Raw genomic sequence first — 21,178 nt, 5'->3', positions numbered from 1 at the left:
CCAGATTGAAGAAAGTGTCTGGAAGTCATGACTTTTGAATTCCATCTCGAATGCTGGGTAGAAGTTTGTGATATGAGAGAAGGAGATGGGAATTGGGGGAGGAGTTTTTCTGTAGGAAACTGCAGTGTGTCAAATAAAATAATAGCATCTGTTCTTTGTTAAACTACTAAAAAGAAAAAGACATTTGCTATGGCTGGAGAGATTGTAGAAGAAGTCGTTTGTAGCTGGAGAAAGGTGGTGGGTATGGAAAGCCCTGTGTTATATGAAAGAGTTTGGGTTTTATCTATCCAGGAAAAGTAATATGAAACCATTAACAATTTTTATAGCATTTCTGTTGCAGAATGAACATTCTGGAGAAACGTGTGACAGCTGAATGAGAGGTAGACAAGAGATGAGACTTTTGTTCAGAGGCAAGAAATAAGAAGACTGAACTAGGACAAGTGGAAACAGAAGAAAGAAGTTGCTAGATATTTTGGACCAGGGGACAGATGGATGTAGGTCATGAGGAAGAAAAGTGTCTACAGTGTTTACTGAATCTGCCACAACTTTCAGTTTTAAGTACAGGAAATTGATGATAAGAGGGTGACACCAACTATCAATAATTCACAGAATCAATGGTAGATAAATCTGATCATTAAAACCCAAACCTTTAATTGAAGGAAATGTACAGTGACTTAAATTAAGAAAACTAAAACATAACTTCTATTATATAAAGTATCAAATGTTTAATTTCCATTTCAAATATTTCCAAGTAAAAATATGTACAAATATATATACAAAAGTTGAAACAGTTAGAAGCATGACAAGTATACATATACATAAACACAATTAAAATTAAATTCAATGCAAAATCGAGTGCCATCATATTGCACTAAACTTTATTCTGTACAAAAACATATGTATCAAGAGTTTCCACCAGATGAAATCACACTTATTTCATAGTATCTTACCACTTACACAAATAGCCCATAAACACCATCTGGCAGTGTGATTTCTGCACCAGAACTCTCCCCAGAAGGAAATCATTAAGCTGTATAAAAATCCATTTTATTTCACATATCCCATGCCGGTAGAGGCATCAGTGCCAGAGAACCCTAAGAAATACAACACCATCCACAAATGAAAGTCCCTCTGCACCATTTATATTTTCATAGATCAATATCTTAGTACTCCAGATATGATTGGAATGTAGGTGCTGAAAAGGAGTTTTGCTCTTTAGGAATTTATCAGTGCAAGACATTGTGCAAAATCTGTATGAAATACACACACTCCCCTTTACCAAGTTTCACCGTCACAACACCAAAGTGAAGAAACCCACCACAGATGAGGACCTTTTAGGACACAGAGGCTCGCTCCTCCTCAGCTAGATCTCTCTGTTCCTGTATTTTAGATCACCAGGCCAAATCCACCATGGCCCTGCCACCTCCATTAGGGGAAAGGTACAAGGTCATAGCAAATGCTTTCCAGACCCAAGTTAATGGGTATAGCTGGTCTATAAATCATATTTTAATCACAGATCAGAGAGATGGCTGCCAGCACAACCCTCCAGAGTAACCGCTTTCCCACTGGGCTAAATTGATTCCATTGGTGCAAATCAGTGATGCTTGACACAGAATATAAAAGGCATTTTCATACATTCATATAAGGTACCTAGTGATATATTAATATGAACATACCAACACACAGGCACATTTTTCTACCCCTAGATAACTGAAAAAGAAGTTAGTGTTGCTAAGTCAAGTTTTAACACAAAGCTCACTAAGCCCATTTTTATAAAGTGAATATGGATATACCTACTATAAAAAAACAACAACATGAAAGATTCATCATGAGATGAATTCTGAGTCAGTAACTAAAGACCTTCTCTACCAGTGCATCACTACCTTCTCATCCACGCTATAAGCGAAAACCAAGCTCTGTAAAATCTTGAGTCAAAAATTTGTCAGAAGGGTGGGACAAATTCAGTTCTCCAAGCATTCAGTCCAGGCAGCCATGTGACTTGCCTTCCTCCAACTTATGCTTATGCTAAACCACAGGTAGCCAGCATTTAACATCAGTAAGACCCAACTACATGTGTGTTCACCAGTTTGGCGTAGAGAGGAAGCGCTCGATTTCATGGTTCTAAGCTATATATTCTTAGTGCCTCTGATGCTGTTTGCAGATTCTCAAAATAGTTGGAAAGCACCACTGTAAACTCATTACTATTGTGCTGCAATCAATTTAAATTGCCTAAAAGAGTTAAGGAATATGCCATTCTCTGAACACGGACGATATGAAAAGAAGATCTTGGTTTTCAAATGTAAGTATTAATAGTTTAGCTCTAGATTTATGGCAGTAGTAATACCTTCACAAGAGAAAACTATTAGGGAAACCGTTTCTCCAAGGAAAGGATCAAAATAATCCGAGACTACTTAAAATTTGGGGAGGATTCTTCTGGTTTGTGTGATAACTGTAGTTGTATATACATACACACATAGTTTTTTTGCTTTGGCATGATTAAGAAGTGCTATGCGGTAGTGTTTAAAATTGTGAATATACACAGTAGTTTAATATAGATCAATTCTATTCTGTTATAAGCATACATTCAAGGAAACAATCTCTTTTACTTCTCCAAACTATTTTTTCTATTTAAATGTAATATTTTTATATTACATTATTGACTACATGAAAATTTGGAGAAATGCTAGGGGAAATGGAACTCAGATCCTTTCAAATCAGACAGTTTGAACTTAGACCCAGGGAACCACATTGCATTGCTACCCATTGAGATGAATATGCTTCTGAGCATGCGCCGAAGCAGCAGTAGGAACAAGTGAGGTCTGACTTCACCATCCTCAGGCAAGTCAGCCCACTCAACCCCACCGTTACAGCTGTAACATCCCCACTGCACAGGGTGCTCAAAATACAGTCACTGCTGCAGGAAATAACTGGGCGTTAGTCTTTAGCTTTCCTCGAGCTTTCAGCATGGCCTCTGGAGGCTTCAACAAGAGGTAATAAGGATTCAGCAAGCAAGTCTTCTGACCAATAAATTAATTCACTTGAAAATCACACTTCAATAAAAATCAGTAGTGTATATGTCGAGGGAAAAAATAGTATGTTCACTTTGAAACCAGTTCATCCATTTTTGTATGGTGTTCAGATGCCTAATGCTCCAGTTTCTTGAGAGGATTGTTATCTATAAAACTGGTAAGGTGGTTCTTGATTCTATCTCCTCTCCCCTCCTCTCCTCTCTCTCTTTCCTCTCTCTCTCTTTCTCTGTACTCTCCAAAATGAACAAATGAAATCTTTAAATAAAATAAAATAAAATAAAAGAGAAATAATAACCCAAAACAGGCAAGTAAGTAAAATGCAAGGGCCCATCTGCCGACATAAGCCTCAGGAATCATCAAGAACCATACAAACCTCCCGTGAGACATTACCTTTTCTTTCCCATTACACAAAAAAGTCAAGAAGAGTTTTCTGGGTTAGATTATATTGGCCTATATGGCAAAAAAGGAGAATATAAAGGAAACCTATTTATATCTCTGGCAACAATATGGATAAATGGATATATAGGAAGTAAAGATAACAGGTCAAATTTTGAAACACAGTGGCAAGAGAAAAACAAAAAACCTTAATGATTTCACTTAGAGATCTAAATACTAGGGTTTGGCTGAGAAATGTCAATCTTTCATATATACTAAATGTTATCAAAAACAAAAATTGAAATTTATGAATTGGCATTGCCTCAGATTATAAATTATCATTACCTCTTTGGTCAATTGTCTGTGAGCTCCACATCTTCCCTTAATGGTTTTAATTAGTCTAATTCTTTCAAAAATCCTTGTTTTCAAATGGACAAAATTACTAAAGGATAAAACATAATCTGGCTATGAGAAACTACTTAACCTTAGAAGTTTATAAATAATAATTAACAGAGTTCATCATGATTACTCTCATTAGAAAAATGCACATCATTTTCTAAAGCTAGCATAACACCTGTCTGAATATACACACATGCATATACAGTTTCTACTTCCTTTAGTGAATTTATCAGTTATCGCTTTTGCAAGTCCAATGGTAATTAAAGTGAGGAAATTACTGACAAAGCCTAGATATAGAAGTGGAAAATTTTTAGAAACATCAGTTGTGAATCTTATTTAGCAGTGACATTCCTTCCTCAATTTTTATGTAAATATATGTCTTTTTCTAATTGAGCTGGACAGCTTTATCCAAAGAGATATTTTAACAGAATATAAAATGTATAAAGGAAATATACAACCTGTCAAAATTCATCACCATGTAAAAATAACTATGAAATGGAAAAAAAATTGTTCAGAATTGCTATCATTGCATATAGACATGATTACAGTGTTGGGTATAATATTTGGGGCATTTTCTTTCTTGGTGATTTCTGTCTTCTGTTGATACTGTAATTTAAAGAATTGAAAATGCATATATTTGGATATATTTATCAAGGGTAAATTATTTATGAAACAGGTGATTGTGCTTAAGAGGATTTCATACCTAACTGATTCTGCCTTTGCCGAGAAAGGTGTTACATCCTTTCCTGATCAGATAAGCCAATGTGAAAATAAAACATCACATAGCCATGAAGCTTCCAGATAGTGAATAATAAAAAAAAAACCCAACATAATACATTCTCAAGGATTTTTACTTAAACATAACTCCTAAACTTCTCTCGTAAACATAGCTTCTAGACTCTCTTGTTTAATGTACGTACTCATTAAAATTAGGTACATCCCCTCTGCCCTTTGTTTAGAATGCCCTGGGTATCATCTCTTAAAAGATGAGTGATGTCTGAGTTGGTATCGAAGGGAAAGCCAGGCAATGGCGATGTAAAACACATTTCTTTCTCTCCTCTGTCCATACTGATGATGTATGCTTTTTATTTTTTCTTTCCTTTCTCTAGAAAAATAGAAAACACTTTCACAGTATGGTCATCTATAATATGTAAAAATTGTTTTATACAAAACACATATATACAGAAAACACCCCAGTCTTCAATTTGAAGGATTTTAGCCATGGTAAGACATGCTACAGAGAAAGACCACTGAAGCAACTATCCATTCCGTGACAGCTAGGCTTCCCCTAACCTCAACGGCTAGGCAGCAGGGACTCAAGAATCAATGTGTACTCACGGTATAGTTGCATATCAACGTTCCATAACTACACAGAGTTATAACTAAATTTCTTAGAAACCAGTCTGAATACACTAAAAGATATGAATATAAATAGCTGATTTCTTTAGTCCATCACCAAAGTTGTAATCCTCCGGATTTTCATAAAATAAAGTGAACGTCCAATTTTGCTTCAACCCTCGGGTCAGAAACAAAGCCAAGGATAGATGGCCAAGATTTCAAGTGCATAGTTTATAATTTATGACAGTCTTCTTCTGGTATAACTTCCAGTAATATTTGTAATGTTCTGGTTATTCTGCCTACAAAGAAATAACAAAAAAAAATTACAAATGCACAGGAATCAGAAATGCTTGAAAATCAGAAAAATGTGATTTATTTGGGGTTAAATACTGAGAATGCACAACTGCTATTTTATAAAGCACTTTCAAGAATATTTTACTTCATTAGAATCCTATCATGCTCAATTAATTTCTGTGTCACCTCTAAAACTTCTCATGATAGCTTTTCAGTAAGCATACGTTAATATTTTCTTAAAATAGGATTTTTGTTTATGAAACAGGAGGCTGAAAATATTTTGAGACAACAGGATCAAGATAGGAATAAATGTTTAAAAACACATTTCATATTCAGTTTAAAACTGCTTTGTTGTTTATGCACCTAGGCGATTACAACAAATTCCTCAGCAAATTCAGAAGAATCAAAGTAAGACTTCCGTTCTCAAACTTTTTGTGTATTATTGAGCAAAGCAGCTCATATGCCAGGACCTCCTTTGCCTCATCTGTAGAAATGAGAGATGCAGGAGTGACGTCAGCAAGATAAAGGGCCAGGGGGTCCCAATGCTCATCAACCTCTTAAAAAGAACAAGAACAATAAATAGCTACAAACTGAAGAGAGTAGCTCAGGAAAAGTTCTAGACAACAAAGAAGCAGCAGCAAAACCCTGATGGAGCTCAAAAGTCGAGGATGGTTGTATAGGGCAGTGGTCCCCAACATTTTTTGGGCCACGGATGGACGAGTTTAATGTCAGAAAATATTTTCACGGACTGGCCTTTAGGGTGGGATGGATAAATGCACAAAATAAAATTATGCGACCAGTGTAAAAACTGGTATTTTTAAATATAATTGTCAAACTTACAAGATAAGCGTCAAGAGTGAGTCTTAGATGGATGTAACAGAGGGAATCTGGTCATTTTTAAAAAATAAAACATCGTTCAGACTTAAATATAAATAAAATGGAAATAATGTAAGTTATTTATTCTTTCTCTGAGGACCGGTGCCAAATGTCTCTGGTCCGTGGCCCAGGGGTTGGGGACCACTGATGTGGGGTGTAAAAGAAGCATTTGCCTGCATTACCCCACCCCCCCAGTTAGAGAGCTGAGGCTGTTCCCAGACAGGGAGAGCTGGATAGCCCTGGCAAGCCTCACCACTGTGGACGTTTGCAGCTTTAGCCAGAAGAAAACAGAGAAAAAGGTCCTTGACATTGGTCTAGGCCAGTAGTCCCCAACCCCCAGGCCGTGGACCAGTATCGGTCCACAGAGAAAGAATAAATAACTTACATTATTTCCATTTTATTTATATTTAAATCTGAATGATGTTTTATTTTTAAAAAAATGACCAGATTCCCTCTGTTACTTCCGTCTAAGACTCACTCTTGACGCTTGTCTCGGTCACGTGATACATTTATCTGTCCCACCCTAAAGGCTGGTCCGTGAAAATATTTTCTGATATTAAACTGGTCCATGACCCAAAAAAGGTTGGGGACCACTGGTCTAGGCAATGACTTCTTGCTTAAGTCACCAAGCACAGACAACACAAACTAAAACAAACGTGACTACATTAAACTAAAGAGCTTCTCCAAAGCAAAGGACACATTAAGTTGAAAGTACAACTTACAGAATGGGAAAAAATGTTAGCAAAGCACACATCCAAAATGATATGAAGAACTCAGATAACTTACTAGCAGAAAAAGGAAATAATCCAATTTTTAAAAATGGGCAAAGGACATGAATAGATGCTTTTTTCCAAATAAGATATATAAATGGCCAACAGATATGAAAAGGTGTTAAACATCACTGTTCATCAGGAAAATGCAAAACGAAACCACAATGCGATGTCACTTCACACATGTTAAGATGGTATGACTCAATTTGTGGTACTGTGACCAAGGAGTTCATGGACTAGACTTGTCTGCAGTCCACACTGTCAGTGGCATTGCCCCAGGGATGGAGAGACAGGTGTAGGGTAGCAGGATTCCGATGACTGCAGAAGCCTAGAGGCCTGCTGGCCTGGAACAAATTATACACCCCCATAAGGGGAGCAATAAAAAAAATCCATATTCTTCCAAAAATAAAATATATAAAAAAGAAGATAAACATGTTGGCCAGGATGAGAAGGAAAGAAAGCCCTTATATGTTGTTGGTGGGGATGGAAATTGGAACAGCCATTATGAAGAACAGTATACAGGTTCCAGGCTCCTCAAAATATCAAAAATAGAACTATCATATGACCCAGCAATTCTGCTCCTGAGGATGTATCCAAAGGGACTGAACTCAGTATCTCGAAGGGATATCTGCACACTCATGTTCAAGATTTGAAAGCAACCCAGGTGTCCATCAACAAATGAATGGATAAAGAAAATGTGATACACACTCACAATGGAATATTACATTGGAGAACAATTTATTTTCATTTTCTGTTGCATGAGGTTTTAGAATTGTTTCTATATATTTCTGCATCGCTGATTCCAAATCTGAAATCTGTCTTTTTGGTGCATACTCTAGTTTTTATGCAATTTTAATTTCTTTTTGTTACAGTTAATGGCATGCATTGGTTTTTTTTTGTTGTTGTTGTTGTTTTGGGTTTTTTTTTTTTACTTTTTTTTCCTGTATTTTTCTGAAGCCAGAAACGGGGAGAGATAGTCAGACAGACTCCCGCATGCGCCCGACTGGGATCCACCTGGCACGCCCACCAGGGGACGATGCTCTGCCCCTCCAGGGCATCGCTCTGTTGTGACCAGAGACACTCTAGCGCCTGGGGCAGAGGCCACAGAGCCATCCCCAGTGCCCGGGCCATCTTTGCTCCAATGGAGCTTCAGCTGCGGGAGGGGAAGAGAGAGACAGAGAGGAAGGAGAGGGGGAGGGGTGGAGAAGCACATGGGCGCTTCTCCTGTGTGCCCTGGCTGGGAATCAATCCCAGGACTTCTGCACGCCAGGCCAACACTCTACCACTGAGCCAACCGGCCAGGGCCCATGCATTGGTTTTTAAATTGGAGATAAAGGGCAACGACTCTTGGATTGAACATAACCACAAGGCAATTACTGTTTTACAAACATCACTTTTACATAATTGTAGTTTTTAAATGTAAAAAAATTATTATCTGATAAAAACACCCTCTTATTGTGTTTTAAGTTTGAATCATGGCTTCTTCAACCAGGCGTAAATGTAAGAATAGTCCAGACATCTTCTGTTATATATGTGGCTGTTATACACTTCAATGTCAAAGGCACAATATTTCATCATTTGTGACATGTGCATATATTGTCTATTTTTAACTTCCCTTTGGCGATCAAGACAAGAATTGGGCTTTTCATATTGTGTGTCATAATTGTGAGAAAATGCTTTGTGACTGGACAAAAGGAAAATGCAAAGAAATGCCTTTTGGTATTCCCGTGCTTTGGCATGAACCTAAGGACCACAGCAGTGACTGTTATTTCTGTCTGATCCATACAAAGGGCATCGGCAAGAAAAAAACAGCATATGATCGTATATCCTAATATTCCTTCGGCAATACAACCTATCCCACACTCTGAGACACTCCCGGTTCCAGTTTTCAATGGTTTTATTTCTTCTAAGGACTAAGAAAGTTAACATGGTGATCAAGTGTATTTTGATAAGATACATGAGCAAATGGTTGTAGAATCTGAAGGGTCTTCTTCTGATGCCAAGCAGTCGTTAACCCCTCAGCAGTTTAGCCAACCTGAATTGAATGACTTAGTAAGAATGACATAAAAATTGTCCTCGACTTTCTGAAGTATAAGGAGCATAACTGGATCATTTGTGTGGATCTTAAAATGGTAAATTTCCTGCTAGGACAACAGAGAGGTTTCACGAAGTATCCTTGCTTTCTGTGTTTGTGGGACAGCCGAGCTTGGGAGAAACACTGGACACAGAAGGAGTGGCCGAAACGTGAAGCTCTCTGGAAGTAGGGATGCAAAATATTGTGGATGAACCTGTAGTTAATTGAGACAGGATTATTTTTCCCCCACTTCACATCAAACTTGGCTTAATAAAGCAGTTTGTTCAGGCTTTGAATATAGAAAGTGAATGCTTTCAACATATTATTTCTGCTTTTCCTGCCTTGTCTTTCAAGAAGATAAGAGCAGGTGTATTTGATGAACCTCAAATTTGAATCCTCATATGTGACGAAGAATTTGCCAGGAAGATGAATAAGAAGGAGAAAGCAGCATGGCAGTCTTTGGTGGCAGTTACAGAGAACTTCCTTGGCAACAAAAAAGCAGAAAACTATGAACTTCTGGTTCAAAGGATGCTGTTGGCTTTTGGCAGCATTAGATGTAACACGAAAGTTAAGATTCACTTCCTGAACAGTCACCTTGATAAGTTTCCCAAAAATCTTGGAGCTGTTTTAGTGATGAGCAGACTACTGCTGGAGCATCAAACAAGATTTTTCTCAACAAGTACACAAATGCAAGAGCTACAAACGCAAATTTTTGCCTGAATAGAATTTAAATAATTTTTGCACAAATTTTATGATTAAAATAAGTGTTTTAATATGTTCCATTTTGAAATTGTAGACAAATTCTGATGCAATCTTTTAATGTATTAGTGTATTTACTGCATTATATAATTATGTTTTCATAAAGATGATGCCCAAGAAGACATTCTAATCATTATGTTAAACTAAATGAAAATTTTACAATAAGATGAAAACCTAAAATCTTGAATTGCAAAAAAACTGTAGCTTACAGAGAAAAACTAATGACAGATTTAAGATCAACACACTTGAATTAGGTAAGAACAAGTGTTTTGTGGATGCAACAAAAATTTTGTTCACCAGTGTTATTTAACCATCAGAGAGAAGGAAAAAAATATCCTTGACATTTTCAACCACATGCATGGACCTTGAAGACATGCTGAGATAAGCCAGGCAGAGAAAGACAAAAACCATATGAAACAACTAATACTATGTGGAATCTAAAACAAAAAACTAAACTTATAAGAGTAGAATAGAACGGTGATGGCCAGGAGTGGGCAGTGGGGGAATTGGGGAGATCTTGTTTAAGGGTGCAAACTTACAACTTGTAAATAAATAAGTTTTGGATCTCTAATGCACAACATAGTGATTATAGTCCACATACTGTATTATAAAAGTTGCTCAGAGACTAAATCTTGACTGTTCTCAACAGACACCAAAAAAAAATTATAAATACATGACATGACAAAGGAGTTAGGTAATGCTACTATAGTATATATTGCAATCTATAAATGTAGCAAACGAATATACTGGACACTTTAAACTTATACTGTGTTACATGTCAATTACATCTCCGTAAAATTAAATGAATTAAAAACAGAAGAATGAGGAGGGACTTGGACTAGGTCAGTGGCTTTCAGAGCATATTCGGCAGACCAGCTGAGTTATCAGAAAGGCATCTTTACAAGCTCCCTCCTAGACCTACTGACTCGGAAACTGAAGGAGGGGCCCAGAATCCTGTGATTCTGATAGAGACTGAACTGTAGGAAGCACTGGGCTAGGTGATGTCTAAGGTCACCTCATCTCAGCAGTCCTAGAACTCGGTGACTCTCGTTCCCCAAGACGTCAGTTCTCATTCACCTCTCTTCTTTGTAATCATTCCCTGTGGAACCTCTCCCAACTGCTTCTGGCCCTGAAGCCTCGAGAGCCTCCCTCCTAATGGTTTCTGACCTACTTCACCTCTTATCCACACAGTCTTTCTCCTCTCTTATGATTTGTCACTGGTAATAATCCCTTCCAAGCAATATTTAGTACCACTTTAAAAAGGTATATTTTTTTCATCCTTTGCTTTATGACAGTTGTTTTCCTCAGCAGAGTAATTTTTACACCATCCATCAATTATACAGGCCCCAGCACAGCTCTAGCAAATGGTCCACTCTATGTCAATGTTTCTTCAATAAATTACACTTTGTCAAAGCCCATTCTACATTGAGATGCACACGAAGCACAAGGGAACATGAAGAGCAGTAAAAGCCCATGTTTTCAGGACAGGGAAATGGTAAAATTATCCCCAGAAAAGCAAACCGTAGCAGAGTAAGTGTCAATCAATAGTAGGAAGAGTTACTATGAGGGCAGAGAAGGAGCTAGAGCCATCGGACAGGGAGAAACAAGAGGTCTTAGGCATCTGCAGTGGCCAAATACAAAGCAATGGGGTTAACCTGACATCCTCACCAGTCTTTCCGTCCTCCCTAGAGAAGTCTGCTGCAGGTACCTGAACTATCCCCATCTCCACAACTTCCCTGTGTGTGAGTGCGTGTGTCCTCCATGTCCAGAGCCAAAGCCTCTTCCAAAGCACGTTTCTGTATTCTAGGTGCACCAGCCCTGCCCAGATCACAACACCTCATTGGTCCAAAGGAAGAGCAACTTAGAGACCCTACTGCTTTCTAGTGTTGCACCTCCTTCCTGAATGTTCAGCTTAGATCTTGAATCTAGTCAATAGCACATCTGGGGCCAAAGAGTTTCTCTTCCGGTTCTGCACATGCAGACCTCTCCCCTCCTCCATGCCCAATTAGTGCTGTGTCTCCTGGGGCTGTCTTATGCTCTCTCGGAATCTCAAGATTTGGATGATCGCCCTCAGTAAGGAGGTTTGGGTGGAGTGACTGATTTGGGCTCTGAGTAGCTGCTGGAGCCACACCCACTTTTTCTTCTGGGTTATCTTCAGCCATGGATGCTCAGCAGAGCCCAGGGAGCCCCTGTGGAAGCCTCCTGCTTGCCCAGGAAAGCCCAGGCACGTGGCATTCAACTACACCCGTGCTCATATGAGGCCTTTGGCTCTGTGGATAATCAAGCCCATGATACTATTTCTTTACATAAGTAAAGTGAGTGTGCATTTGATGCTTCCAGTAACTACAAGCTACAAGACCAAACTGTCGTATTTTTCAGTTCTACCTCTCACATTCAGCAGGGGTTCCTGAAAGCAGTTGAAACAACAGACTTTGCAGACTGTGATTTACCAACCATGCCTGGTCCCATCCCCGATTCCACAGACACAGGTTGTGAAATACTAGCACAAAAGCAATCTTCCCCAGAGGTCAGGATAAGAATAATAGTATGTCCTTAAAAAAAATAAAAAGACCTCAGAACATTTTCATGTGAATGGTCTCATTTTATCCTAACAATGGAGATGGTTTGGGCCCCTGAGAAATGGAGGCAAGCTTCACTAATGTCGCATGGAGCACGGCAGGCTCTGTGAAGCCTCTGTCCCATACGTCAGGCAACTGCCTTCACTGATGCTTTTAGGACTCTGGAGTTGCCTCGCCACTGTCCTCAGAGATGGATATAGTCATTCTGCTGGTGCCACCCAGTAGGAGTCTTTGTAATCAAAGATTTTGTTTAAATACAGCTGTCCCCTGCATAGAGTGCCCTGAGCAGGAGTGACCAGCTCGCAGTCACCCCAGGCAGGCTCGGGCTGGAGGACCATGGCTCATAGATCCGACAGTCACGTGGAGTGCTGCAGGGGCCTGGCCGGTCTCAGGCTCACCGGGCACCTGGGGTACCGGCCCCATTTTCCTTGAGCATGAAGCTTGCGTGTCTATGAGTAAATAAGTAAATAAACAGCCAGAAGAATGAAACACTCTGTCACAGAAGGTAGGAAAGAGCTTTCTGTGTCTCCGACTATTCCCGCAGGGGCCCATTTTCTTTTCACCCTAGGAATGCTATCAAACAAAATGCGGTTCAATACTGGCATCCTGTGGCCAGAAAAAATTCATCAAATTTCCCAGAACCTCCCACCCTCAGGATCAGAACATGTCTTGTCTGTCCGGACCAAACAGCCTTTCATCATTTTCTGGGAGCTGTTGGGTTGCCTCACATTTATTTATTTTTTTTATGGAAATTCCCTAAGTAAGATGTGCTCTGATAAATCATTGTTTCACAGGGCTAATGGATTTGTGGGCATGATGGCAGAAATAAATGACAATATGGAGGCTCACGAATGCTACCCAACAAGACCATTTGCTATTAAATCCCTGAACAACCTATTTGTAGCAGAGGCTCTCTGGCCTCCAAGTCCACATAGAGTTTGTCTCTAATAACAAGAAGGCAGTTGGAGGAAGAGGTAACATTCTAGTTCAGGATTCTGCTGTTTTGTGAGTGTTTTGTTTTGGCCAAAGGCTAGGAAACTACTTGCTATTACAGCCATAAATACTATGATTTTTATTTTATTTTATTACAAGAATGCTGCCTAAGAGGAAAATCAAACAAAATGGAGAAAGGACTTTCAAGGCAGCTATAAAGATAAAGGATGGCAATGACCGCAGTTTAGAGGTGGAACTGCCACGTTCCTTGATAAGACTAAATGGCATTTTTGAGAACCAGATAACCATTATGGAACTACTACACTCCTGCGACTTTCACAAATGGCTGACACTCAATTTGGAGTCCTTGGAGATGTTCAAAACATCATTAGAGATGGACAAAAAAAAAGCCCCAAACCTTTAAAATTACATAAGCAGGGGAACAAAGAAATAAAGATCAAGCATGGGAAATAATAGTGGGAGGTGTGCACTGACAATAAAAAGGTACAAAATACATACATTTAGCAACAGCAAAGGGTTTCACAGCTCAGTACAAACAGGAGGAACAAACCACCTACGAATAGGGAGCAAACAAGGAATCGGTTCCTCCCCTGTGCTCCCTTCTCAATGTGGTCCAACTCTTTTGTCCTAAACTCCCCTGGTTTTCCGTGGCGCTCAAGGCTTTTCACCGTCTCTGGCCAGGATTTGAGATAGACTCAGATCTCACAGTGATGTGTATTAACCCATCCTGAACATTGGTAATGGGGAAAGCCATCCTAATGGTAAATACTATTTAACAAGACTTTTTATTTAAATTTTTTTCAGAATCATCTTGCCTACAACTGCAAAAACGTAATTGAAAATGTTCTACAGAAAACCAATGGGATCGAACAGGAAATAGAGATTGGATACCCCACGAGGCATCAAGATGCCTGTGTTTAAGGTTTAGACTTGAAGAACCTAACTTTTATAGTAACACTTCTTTGGCGAGCACTGTCAGTGTTGCCAGTTAGGAAACAGACTTCAGTATAGACAGTATATATAAATAAACGGCAAAAAGAAGGTCCGAAGACATCAAATAACAATTAAAAGGTAATAAAGAAGAATCATAGCGAAACTCAATTTTAAATGACTGGCTTCTAAATGAGTTCGTGTGGTACATGCGAGAGTGAATACTCAATATGTGCACCAAGTCGCTGTTTTCTTTTATTTTGTTGTTAGTAGCACTGACATTATTTATTAGCAATTTTACCAGAAAGCTCTCTGAACATTTTGCTACACTTTTAAAAATTAATTATGGTAAAGTAAGTCAATCAAAATGAATGAGAACAAAAGTTGTTTTTCACGCTCGCCAGCAGGAACTTATCTGCTTCTCTGGCTGTGTGATTTTTACGCCTCTCTCTCTCTGCCCCCAATCGGGAAAAGGCACGGGTTTTGCAGTCCAGCAGCTGTGACTTCAAATCCAAGCTCAATGGTTTAAATTCTTGAAAATTAAATCTCCCTTCCCGCATCCCAGTCCCCCCCCCCCCCGTGGGCATAGGACTGACACCGTGTCACACACGGCTCTTGCGGAGGACTGGAAGATGACAACAGAAGAAAATGGGCTCACCCAGCAGGGTCCCCGACAGAGGGCCGGCTCTCACCAGATGGCTTTCACCCTTCTTACTACTTCTTACTTTCACCCTCCTCCACTCACCTGGTCACCAAGCTCTGTGCGTGTGTCCTCTTTAATATCTTCCCCTTTCTTGGGGGCCCTGCTGGCCCGGCCTGTGTTCAGACCCTCCTTGTTCTCATCAGGATTACCGACAAACTCTATTCTCTGTCTTCAGCCTCGACTCCCTCTAATCCATCCTCCCTGTCTCCAGGATGATTTTTCTAAAATACAAAGCTGCCTGAGTTTGAATTCTAGCTCTTCTACCTACTATCTCTATGAATTGGAGCAAGCTACAGAAATTCTCCCATGCTATAACTCAAAGTCTTTAAAACAGGAATAATAATTTTCCTAGCTCAGAAGGGTTTTTAAGACTAAGTAAGGGCACATATATGCTCATACACAGAATCACCTAATGAACGAGAGCTGTTCATCTTCTCTTCCTTGTTCTGACTGGTCTGATGACCCCCATGGGACTTACCAGGCCTATTGTATAGAGTGGGGATATAATCATGATGTGGAAGACCTCTACAGGCCTCTGCCTAACTCCCCACCAAATCTCCTATCACTCATCAAAGTCTGTTATGATACAGAATCACTAAACTGCATTCAACCCAGAATAAGAATAATTAGGTCAATAAAGGATTCAGAAGGACAATGAGGCCATTTTCAGAACTGCTGATAAAATCCTACCTAAGATGGCTGGTCTCCTAAGAAGTGACCAAGCAACCCCGCTAAACGCTGCCCTCAAGGATTCAGTGGCTGCGCCCTAGACATGCCCCCTACCTTTTCCTTCTTCCACTTTTAATTAAAATGCAATCCCATATCTAAACTAACAGTGGTCTCACGTAGAGTTTTGAATGCTAAGATGTGCATGTGAGGCATGTACACATAGATGAGTTTCTACAACACGACCTCTGAAAAGGTGCTAAAACTGCTTAAAAGACTTACCTGACATTCTTCTAAACCATTTGGGTTTCTTGTCCCATATGATAAAGAGATAATATGCAGGGACCCCAGTCAGCGTGATGACAAAGCCAATGCCCGTACTGAATGGGTCCGAATAAAGGGACAGGGCAACCATGAAGAAACACGTGAAGGAAAACAAAGCTGGGATAAACAGTGGCACCTGGAACACAATGGGAGAAAAAGTCACTTCCGCACAGTGCAAGGGACAAACGGTGGCTCCAGATGAGGATGTCGGTCACATGATCAGGTGACTAGTACCATCCTACCTTACCTTAGTGGCAAAATCTCTTTAAAGGGGCACTCCCTTCATTTTTTTAAAATAAAATAATCTTTGTATAGAATAAAATCTAAGGATAAGTGTGTTTCCTTAGAGAAGTTCTGTTTGCATTACTTTACTCGTTAAGAACCACCATAATTTCTGGTTTTGATATTAAAAGATGGACTCTTTGATAATTATGATTAGAATTCAATTTAATGTGGAGTGAAGACCATAGGCTGCTAGTTACATGTTAAATCCTCTCAGGGCGTATTGATTTTCTGTTGGAGAGTCACAATAAGAAACGACAGGAACAAAACAGGCCAACTCCTATTCAACCGCTAATGAAGATGTCGCCAGGATGAGGCAATGGATATAATTACATACAAATTCTTACAACGTAACTGACAAGCTTACCTATTATTTCTTAAAAGCAAATAAGTAGTCAGGTCAAATCAATCTATGAACGTTCAAGGCTGAAGGGGAGGAGAAGCACATTCTTCAGCTCCCTCAGAAGGAAATGCTCACTTAGGGTCAATGTGCTTCCCATTAAGTGCTAAGTTTGTATAGCTTTACTTCCTTTTCTATTTTAGATTTTTATTCCCTCTGGGGTGGAGAATATAGACAAAGAGCAATGTAATAAGTCACAACTTTTTAAAATATTCAAAATACCTATTTTGTAGAGGGGCATCTTTTTTAGTTTTAATGAGTGACACAATTCTATAGGCACCTGCTTCACTTCTTCCCAGTCTGGCTGTCCACAAATATTCAGCATAAAGACAAATCAAAGTATCCCATAATTTGAATTGATTGGGTCACTGGACACATCATGGAAAAACCAGCTTAACAAACATCCTCTGTTAACACCAGCTCTTTCAAAACTATGATCTACGAAGTTCAGTACCTCACATAACAAAAATGTGAAGGACTATTTTTGCAAGCTAAAGGCAATGCAATATGAAAGCACTGCCTGCAAGAGTTAAACGCTTTATGACAGAGGATGGTGCCCCCCGCCCAGGCTCCCAATCATCCAGCTATGACATAGGAAGGACCAGGTAGCAGGAGGAAGATTTATGTAAACCCATCAAGACTGCTGAGGTTACCTTGAAAGGACGATGCATATCAGGGCATTTGTACCGGAGATAAATCAGCCCAGCAACCGCTAGTCCAATAAAAAGCCACCTGGCAAAACTCAGGAAATTCAAAAGACTGTAGAGGTCTCCAGAGAAGAGCATCACCACCGTCAGTGGATACTGTGGGGGGGGGGGGGCGACAGAAATCATGCTTGGTGAGCCAGAGAGAACACAGGTGATAACCAACAATAACATTCCTAGACATTATTATCATCTTTGCCAATTAATACTGATAAATCATCTTTGCCACTATGATTAAAATCTAACCCCTTTCTATATTCTGGGGGTTTTTGTTGTTGTTGTTGTTTCTATATTTTTCTGAAGTGAGAAGCAGGGAGGCAGAAAGACAGACTCCTGCATGCACTCGACCAGGATCCACCCGGCATGCCCACCAGGGGGCTATGCTATGTCCATCTGGGCCATTGCTCTGTTGCAACCTGAGCCATTCTAGCACCTGAGACAGAGGCCATGGAGCCATCCTCAGCACCCGGGCCAATTTTGCTCCAATGGAGCCTTGGCTGCAGGAGGGGAAGAGAGAGATAGAGAGGAAGGAGAGGGGGAGGGGTGGAGAAGCAGATGGGCGCTTCTCCTGTGTGCCCTGGCCGGGAATCAAACCTGGGACTCCTGCATGCCAGGCCGACGCTCTACCACTGAGCCAATTGGCCAGGGCTATTCTGTTCTTAAAACCCCTTCACACACAGTAGCAGAACGAGAGGGCCATCGTCCTTACCAGGTGTTCAGAAAAAAAATGTTATCGGGATGTTTGCTTTTTAGTTGCTTATAGGTTTAACAGAAGAACCTGTGTTTTAAAAGTCATAACCAATGACTCAAAATGGAAAGACCCAGAAACTGAGAGAATTAATAAATAACTAATAAGAAAAAATAAAAAGTGCACCCTATTGGGAAGTGTGTGGAAAGCTCTGCTGAGGGGGTGTGATGAGCTCATGGCTCTGCACACATGAAACACAGACACTTGCAGTGCCTCTGTCATGCCCCGCTGCCAGGCGCTGACCTTTCCTGCCCCCACTCCCCTCACTCCACGTGCCTGCCACGGGTGACCCTTGGGCCCGCAGGAAAGAAGGTGGCGCGGCGATCAGCACAGCAAGTCCCCGCAGTGGCACGTGACAAGGACAGCATGACTGACGGCAGGGGCTTAACACCAAAGCCCTCTTCACGGACTAATACGTTCTGTCCCTGCAAGTGACCACTACCTCCCAGGTTCCTCACAGACAGGTCTGTGTACAAAGAAATGTCAAGGAAACGTTAGGAAACAAATGAAATGCACGGGGAAAAAAATGTTCGATGAATTCTACGGTGCTCCAGTCAGCAGAGTCCATTGGAGGAAATTGTTACAAAATGGTAGGTCAAAGGGACGACACCATTGCCAGTGGGTGTTTGGGGACTTATACTCCTTACCCCACCTTTCACAGACATTCTTCTTTGCATCAAAAATTCTACAACTCAATTTTAAGTTTTGGGGCTTTCATTCCTTTCCTCTAGGGCCGCTCTCGAATGTCTCTCGTTTTATCACAGAATCACTGCACTGTCCAGGATTGCAACAGGGTTGTTGTTTTTTTTTCTATAATTTTGTGTGCATTTCAATATAAGGGGCCCTCGGATGAAACATCTGGGTCATTCTGGAATTGGGACTTAATACTCTGCATCCTTTCCTTCGAGGTCCTATGCCGATGACAGGAGCCAAGCTAAGCCTTTCCCTGAGCCCTCACAGACTCCTACAAAGGTGATGCAGTTATTGCACCAAAGCATCAACTATTCATCAGAAATACTGGATCGAGGGAAACAGTGAAAAGCATCCTGCCTCCCAAACTCCACCAAGATACATGGAGAGCCGGTTTTGCAATGAATGAGAAAGTAAGCACTCTCTGAAGTCTGGTGTGACATCCTTGCTAGCCTGTTACTCGAGGTTGCAGCTAGAGATACTTGTTAATATGTATTACCAAAACAATAACAGCTGGCAGAGGAGTGTGCTTGCGGACATGAATCATGGAGAGGATTTCCGGAAGGTGACCCTCTCGAGATGCAACATAGAACAACCTGATGAGAGAAAAATGGGTGGAGTTGACTATATAACTGATCATTGCAGGAGGAAAACCACAGAAAACCTCAGAGAAAAAAATTGCATCCATTTTCATACCAGATGATTTGACATTTCTTAGGAAATCACTTAGATTTTACTTTTCAGGTAAGGTAGAGAACATCATGAGAAATCTGACTTCGAATTTTATAAAAATCTGCCATCGTATTATGTTCTTCTGAGGAGAAACAATAGCAACATTTGACTCAGCATGGCTCTCTCTATGTATAAATAGCTGATGATGAATTTCCTTCTAGGTTCCCAGTATAGTATGGGTGCTGTCTATCCAATCCTACCCAACACACACACACACACACACACACACACACACACACACACACACACACACAGAACATAAATAAAGGAAACCTCACTAAAAATAGAGTTGGGAATGCCTGAAGTGGAAGCTTAACAGGAAGAATTTATTCACTACACATTTTCTCCTTGCCCAGCAATAACCAGCTGGCGAGAAGCCACAACCCTGAATCTCACTGTCTTCCGATGGCTTTTCCATCAAAATTGACCCTCCCAGCTTTCTCCCTTCCTCTATAAAAGCACATCTCTCTCCTTTGTTCTCCGGACTCGCCTATGATTTTGCCATTGTTTGCACATTCCAAATTGCAATTCCTCTGCTACTCCCAAATAAACTCATGTTTCTCATCAATAACTGGCTCTTTCATTTTTAAGGATGAGAACACATCTAACATTCACATTTATCTGATTGGGTTTTAATCTCATATGAAAACAAACAGGGGCTTTTGCATCAAAGAAAGCAACAGGAATACAGATGGAGTGGGGTGGTGATTTCTGGTGTTTTTTACTTTACTTTTCTTCTTGTCACCTTTAGAGAAACAACAGATTTTATCACCAGAAGTAAAACGCTGTTGTTAGACTCTGTAGACATACTATTAAAAAAATGCCCACATGCCCAGCTTCAGACTAGGCTATCGGTAGGGGAGCAGTGCCCTCTAATGGGCAGAATAAAACATGCTGTTGATAGTTGCCAGAAGACTTCAATCTTGCATGTCCCTTTAAAAAAACAACAGACGTAGAGGCACTATTTCTTTTTAAAGTTATCCTTATCACATCCAGTCTCAAAAACAGAAATGCATTTCTGGAAATACTTGAACTCACTCACCTGGAGACAGCAAATACACCACCATTCATGGAGCCAAAGCAGGAGAGGGCGACAAATATCGGAACTGCTAGGGAGAACTTTCCCAATAGCCGCTCGGAAAAGGTCTAGTGAAAGACAGAACATACAAATTAATGCTCTGCCAGGAAGTGGGATACAATGAAACAATTTATGCCAGACTCCCTCTATGACATTTTATTAGCCTAGAGATACATGTATGTTTTCAATCCTTCTCAGTGGTTAGGGTCAGACTAACTCTGTAAACAATAATCCAAATTAAGTACCACAGCATTCACTACCCATTGTAAAAATGTAGGCAAAGATCTAAAGAGGCATCATTACTCTATTTTCAAAAAGCCATGATCCATTTACGAAATCTATCAACTATGGCCAAAATCTTCTATGATTCTGGAAAGAGCTCCTGCAGAAGTTCTGCTTCTGGAGACAGAAATCCTTTTGCAGAATAGCCTCTCCTCAGCCTAGAAAGCCACATCTTGAAAGTGAAGCACAAAT

At 40.2% G+C, this 21,178-nt stretch overlaps 1 protein-coding gene across 1 annotated transcript in view; it reads right to left on the bottom strand.

The window, feature by feature from the left end:
* Positions 1 to 4,124: 4,124 nt before the first annotated feature.
* The window catches only part of SLC7A11 (solute carrier family 7 member 11), an 81,794-nt gene continuing 64,740 nt past the window's right edge, over positions 4,125 to 21,178 (bottom strand). Inside the window, exons 8-12 of the mRNA XM_066233149.1 lie at positions 20,669 to 20,772; positions 19,394 to 19,490; positions 17,406 to 17,555; positions 16,029 to 16,206; positions 4,125 to 5,440 (exon numbers count right to left, since the gene is read on the bottom strand). Of these exons, the coding sequence (XP_066089246.1) occupies positions 5,373 to 5,440; positions 16,029 to 16,206; positions 17,406 to 17,555; positions 19,394 to 19,490; positions 20,669 to 20,772 (597 nt within the window). The 3' untranslated portion in view covers positions 4,125 to 5,372. The remainder of the gene's footprint in view (positions 5,441 to 16,028; positions 16,207 to 17,405; positions 17,556 to 19,393; positions 19,491 to 20,668; positions 20,773 to 21,178) is intronic.

The sequence above is a fragment of the Saccopteryx bilineata genome, chromosome 1 (assembly GCF_036850765.1).
Source record: "Saccopteryx bilineata isolate mSacBil1 chromosome 1, mSacBil1_pri_phased_curated, whole genome shotgun sequence".
NCBI lineage: Eukaryota > Metazoa > Chordata > Mammalia > Chiroptera > Emballonuridae > Saccopteryx > Saccopteryx bilineata.
This window is presented reverse-complemented; position numbering and strand designations above follow the sequence as displayed.